Raw genomic sequence first — 6,000 nt, forward strand, 5'->3', positions numbered from 1 at the left:
ATCTCTTGGGATTCTACCCTGGAACTCTTTGGTTCTATATTTGTTTCAAGTCTCTATTTCACCTGAAAACATCTTCACATTAAAAACTGCTGTATTTTGGCTAAATTTACTATTACAAAAATACCAAAATAATAGCATGAAAGTAGTTTCAGATAATTTTGTATCAGGTCCTCCTATAACACCTGACTTTCATGAGACATGACATTCTATAACAGTCACTGGTTTCAATCCTTGATCTGACTTTACTGACCTAACAACTAGTTAGCTGGTGAATCTTACAGATACCACTGTCTTTCTGGACATTTTTAATAGAGCTGAAAGATATCTGAGAGGTAGTTACACAGCTTTCTATTTCTATAAAACATAATGACAAAACTTTAAATCGCCTCTCCACTTACCCACAGAGTAGAAAACACTGATCTGCAATAAATCTAAAATGTATCTTCACTGAAATCTGTCTTAGACTCCTAGTCAGTAACACAATTCTAAGTTCATTGTTTAGGGGGAAAAATACCTGTTTAAGTCACGGTGTATAATTGGCTGTGTCAGGTTGTGAAGGTACTCCATACCTTTGGCAACATCTACTGCAATAATTAATTTAGACTGCAAATCAAGAATCCTGGAATTTAAAAATACATTTAATGAGGATGAAATGGTCAACGTCAATACCATATCTTTCTAAAAGAAATCAATGGTGTATGTGATTTGTTATTCTGTAAAATTTCAGCCTTTTTTGCTTTATTGAAGGTTAAGCTAAAAATTCAACAAATCTGGAAAAATAGCTTTTCTACATCAGGTAATACTTAATTATAGATCAATTGGGATACCAAACTCTTTTATTTAAAATATTCTACTTGATTTTAAACTTGTAGTATTATACTTAATTTCTTTGTAATAACATAAAAATGGAATCTACTTTAACCACTGAGTGAAACCACATTCTAATCATTGTGGGCACAGATCTAGGAAGTGAATTCACATTAGACTTATACAAGACCTTTCTTTTTAAAAAACTTTTAAAAATAAACACTGAGACCCCTGGTAATTATTTTATCTGAGTTTACATATATCTGCTTTATTGGTATGCCAAATTTAGCCTAATTATTATAAACTTCAGTTATTAATTTAAATTATTTGAATTTGTTATCTTCAATTGAATTCCTATTGAGAAATCACTGAAGTCTAGTCACTAATTATTGGGCGTAAATTATTAGCCATCTTTAAAATGCCACATTTCCTAGTACCCAGAGATTTCAGAAAGGTAAAGTCTTATCAAAGCAGAAAGCCTCTGAGGTACTGCAAGGGTAATTACAATGATGTGTAAAATGAGAACTCAGACCAAGAGACTCATACCTCTTCTGCTCATGAAGGAGGGAAAATAGAGAACCCCCTGAGATGTACTGAGTGACGATGGCAAACTGGCTGGGATCATTCAAACAAGCACCCACAAACTGAATTACACAGGGATGATTGAGTCTGCAGAGAATGGACACCTCTCGGCAAAACATATCCACATCTGACTTGGAGCAGTAGGTGTTCGCTCGATATCTAGAAATGATAGCAACAGGAAATCTTCAGTCAACAGATAAATCAAAACAAAGGGCTCACCCTTTATATGCTTCTCAAAATTCACAGTTCCAGTTGGATGTTAAAAGATCTCATTTGCTTGCTTACCGTTTTATAGCCACTATTTTATTTCTGCATCGTCCTTTATATACTTTCCCAAAAGAACCTAAAATTATTTAAGAAAAATGAATAAATACATTATCTTGAGCTCATTAAACTAAAGCAGACTAGTATTTTCTTAGTTTACCTGAGCCGATAATCTCATGGAACTCAATTTCTGAGAGCTGAAGATGGAAATGTGAAGGCAATCCAGCCCTTAGGAGGAGGACATCTGCCTTCTCTGCAAACAGGAATTGTTATTTTATTTTTTAACAAATAAGTGCACACATGCATGTACATATATAATTTGCTTACCCAAAAATGTCATTCCCTGGTAACATTTAATTTTCCAGCTATAATTGACTATTTGGAGATACGAAAACCTTATCACAAATGATCTTTATCCCCTTGCATTAAAAGCATGTTAGTTCTCTCTCTCTATTACCCAACCTTTTTTTTATCAGGGCTAAGAGTTTATTCCTGATCTGATCAACAGCTAGTTTGTCTGCATGACATAGTAACTCTGGAGTACAGTTCATATCACATCATGATAAGAGTCTTATCTGGTCAATCCCTGCAACCTATCACAATAGGCTTAGCCAACTGTCCATAAACTAACCCTCAAAGGGATATCAATTAGATGTCAGAAAATAAACACATGAATCATTCAAAACAAGTATCCAAAACCAAAAAATAATTTTGAAGGACTTCAAATTCTAAATATTTAAATATAAATTTACAGTCAAATCATATTTTTTACTTTCCTGATCCCATGCTGTTAATTTCTGTGTGCAACATACATTCAAAACAGTTCTCAAAATATTACTCATTTGGAATCTTTTCAAAATTTTTTTTCATTTTTTTACCTATGGCAATTCTATTCTTAATTCTCAAATATATTAATATTTATAATTTACATTTCATTAAAGATACAAATATCTATGAGAATTTGATCTTTCTTTAATACTCATGAAATTTGAACTGAGAGGGCATATGTGAAATAGTACAGTAGGTAAGGTTAGTTAAGGAAAGAATGGTATGTTGATAATATTGTTTATGCTTACAAAATAGTTATCATTTGTAATATTTGAAACAAAATAGGAAGTTATCATAGTTGAAGTAATAGTTATCCTTAGTAATAAAGCATAATAATTGTACCACATTGAAATACCTTTTGTCATGCTTTTAATCTTCCCCAAGGGAGATGGAACAGACACATAGGAACCATCTAGAAATCAAATTATATTATAGAATTTAAAGTAGCAGTCAGTTGTTGTCTACATAAAAGTTCAACATTATAAAAAGAAGCAGGTGACAAAGAAATTTGCTGAAAAAAACAGGTGAGACTGTAGCTTAAATACGGGTCTTTCTCTGGATACTGAAAGTATATAAAAAGATTAAAAATTCCAGGCCTAACAGACTCCAGCATATTTAATTTGTACCTGAATATGAGTATTCTCTGTCCTGACTTAATAGTTTACTGAAATGGAAAAAGACTGCTCTCAGCTTACCCAGGCCTTCCTAGTCATTAACAAGTTCATAAATATCCAGGTTCAGGAATGTTAAACTTGGAGGAACTGCAGATTAGTGACTTAGAAAATAGCCTAAGAGGAGGCTTCTACATTTTCAGCCTCACCCAGGCAGTTCCCTTAAAATAAAGCTAATCTGACATGCTCTCCTCCCTCACCCCAGAATGATAGTAACAGAAACACAGGTTTACCTTTAGGAACAATATTATACTAAAAACAAAAACTGAATAAGAAAGTGGGTACCTCCTCCAGGCTGAGAATATTCATTACAGGGCAATTCATCCTGAGGTCTCTTATAATGCTTCAGGAGTGTGACAATTGCATCGTGTCCTTTATGAAATGACAAAAAGGATAAAGGGTCTTAATTTCTGTTTGATTTATTTATTCAAGCTTACCATCTAATTGAAAAATGACCAGAGATAGCTTGAAACACAGAATGTATCTTAAGAGATAATATATTGCAATAAAAATTTAGTATATTTATTCATTCATTCAAAATAATTCATTAAGACACCACTACATATAAGGCACTGTGTTAGGTACTGGGGATGGCTGCTCACAGTGAACAAGGCAACTATGGTCCTACCCTGAAGAAGCTTAGTGTAGTTGAACAAATAATAAGAATTATGGGAATTCCTAAATGAGGAAACATCAAGTGCTATGAGAATATATAATAAGGGAACCATTAAAAGAGTGAAAAGCACCTGTGATAACCAGAAGGAGAGACATATTTGCTGTGGCTAAGCATTACGTTCAGTTGGCAACTGCAGCATAATTTAGCACTAAGATAATTTACATAAGTCTTTGTGGCAGGAGACAGCTGGCTGCCTATCGATATTTGTATTCCCTATTCATGAAGTGATTTTTGTCACTGGGAATAACTGCCCATCCAGGGACAACAGTTCCCTATACCTTTTGCATCCAATTGTGATCTCGTGACAAATTCTTACCACAGAACATGAGCAAAAGTGATATGAGTTCCTTTTAAGAAACGTGAAAAGTTTCTTAAAAGAGGGCTTTTAAGAAACAGGTGAGCCTTCTCCACTGTCCTAGGCTGGATGAATAAATATGTCTTTCGGATCTTTTCACTGCTTTTCTTGTCTTACTATTTTGCCCCAAGAATTGTAAAGGAACCTGGAAACTTCTTTATGGAACTTCAGATAAATTGTATAAATACCATTATATTCCATTTCTATTACTGCTGTTGTTAATTAATGCATATGGAGTGGTTTAAACAATGCAATTTTATTATCTTATAGTTCTGGAGGTTGTAAGTCAAAACATGGGTCTCACTGGGCTAAAATCAAGGTATTGGCAGTGCTGTACTCCTTTCTAGAGATTCTAGAGAAAAATCAGTTTCCTTGCCTTTTCCAGCTTCTAGAGGCACCCACATTCCTTGGTTTGCAGCCCTGCTTCCATCTCTTCAAAGCCAGCAATGGCTGGCTGAGTCTTGTATCTCACATCATATCAGTATGACCTCTGCTTGTTTCTCCCTTTTTCACATTTAAGGACTCCTGTTATTTCATTGGGCCCACTGGGATAACCTAGAATAATCTCTCTCTGTTAAAGTCAGCTAATTAGCAGCCTTAATTCCATCTGCAACTTTAATTCCCCTCTACCATGTAAGGCAGCATACTCACAGGTTCCAAGGAACAGGACCTGGGCATCTTTAGGAGTCCATTACTCTGCCTACCACACCCAATGCGATGAAAATTTTAATGTTTTGTTTGTATGTCGGTGCTGCCTTCCTTTCTTCTCTATCTTTGAAGGCTGTTTTAGCCTCAGGATAAAAGGAACACCACTGACAAAAAAATTTTGCTAGAATTAAAATACCCCTTCATCTGTCCCATTGCTAGATTCATAGGTTCTGAAATTTTGTTCGCTCTTTTACACACTGTCTGTCCCAACTGTAGTCGGACCTGTGGTGCTTTTGGAGTTATTTACTTATTTTGGTCTTTTAGTGTTTGAGACTAGAAAAAAACTTTTTTTTTCTTATTTTTGTTTTTCCTAGCAGAGGCATCTTTGGGGGAAAGAAAACAACCCAAACCCCAAGCATTTAGTCAAGCACAACAAAACTTAATTCACTGAGCTCTCCTCTTCGCCTGTCTCAGCTCCTCTGTTGGACTGAGTGCAGCTGACAAGCTAGGAGAAAACTGCTCTCCCTAGTGAAGCAGAAAGCCACATCTTGAATCCTCAACGCCTGTGTAAGTCGGTGATCACACCCTTGATGTTACCTTTCATTTCAATAGCTCTCTTGGCTGCACTTGCTCTGAGCGGTTTTAATTTCCTGCCAGCAGAGTGGCACAATTTGCTGGCATTTTCTTTGGGATGCTTTTCATCAGGAGCCTAATGAGAACCTGGGTTCTGGCTGATGATAAGCATGAGGCTGCCAGGGAAATGCCAAGAGGCTCTCTCAGCTCTGGAAGACATCTCCGCCTATTTCCCACCTCCTGCTAACTGTGGGCGAAGGCACACACACATACAGAAAATTCTCCACTGCTATCTCTGCTCTGACAAACTACCAAAATGTATGCAAAGAAACCTGAAAATCACTGTGGCCCAGCTTTCTGAAACTTGGCCACAAGGGGTTAAGCAGAAAAACACTCTGATGGAACTCACTAAATAGACTTGGTAAGCCAAACTCCTGATAATGAATACACCCGGATAACCAGAGCACACTAATGGAACACGTCCAGAGATAATCAAACTTCCACTAATTAAATAAAATGTTTTCTTGCATCTAAGAATTTACTATCTACATCCAAATATTTTACCCAAATAGGAGGCTGCTATGTCATTCGCCTAA

At 35.8% G+C, this 6,000-nt stretch overlaps 1 protein-coding gene across 1 annotated transcript in view; it reads right to left on the reverse strand.

Annotated features, from left to right (window-relative positions):
• LOC105295867 (serine/threonine-protein kinase TNNI3K) overlaps positions 1 to 6,000 on the reverse strand; it is a 268,258-nt gene that overhangs the window by 159,684 nt on the left and 102,574 nt on the right. Inside the window, exons 12-17 of the mRNA XM_011365693.1 lie at positions 3,438 to 3,524; positions 2,837 to 2,893; positions 1,814 to 1,906; positions 1,675 to 1,732; positions 1,354 to 1,548; positions 515 to 619 (exon numbers count right to left, since the gene is read on the reverse strand). Coding sequence (XP_011363995.1) covers positions 515 to 619; positions 1,354 to 1,548; positions 1,675 to 1,732; positions 1,814 to 1,906; positions 2,837 to 2,893; positions 3,438 to 3,524 — 595 coding nt within the window. The remainder of the gene's footprint in view (positions 1 to 514; positions 620 to 1,353; positions 1,549 to 1,674; positions 1,733 to 1,813; positions 1,907 to 2,836; positions 2,894 to 3,437; positions 3,525 to 6,000) is intronic.

The sequence above is a fragment of the Pteropus vampyrus genome, unplaced genomic scaffold (genome assembly GCF_000151845.1).
Source record: "Pteropus vampyrus isolate Shadow unplaced genomic scaffold, Pvam_2.0 Scaffold115, whole genome shotgun sequence".
Classification (NCBI taxonomy): Eukaryota; Metazoa; Chordata; class Mammalia; order Chiroptera; family Pteropodidae; genus Pteropus; species Pteropus vampyrus.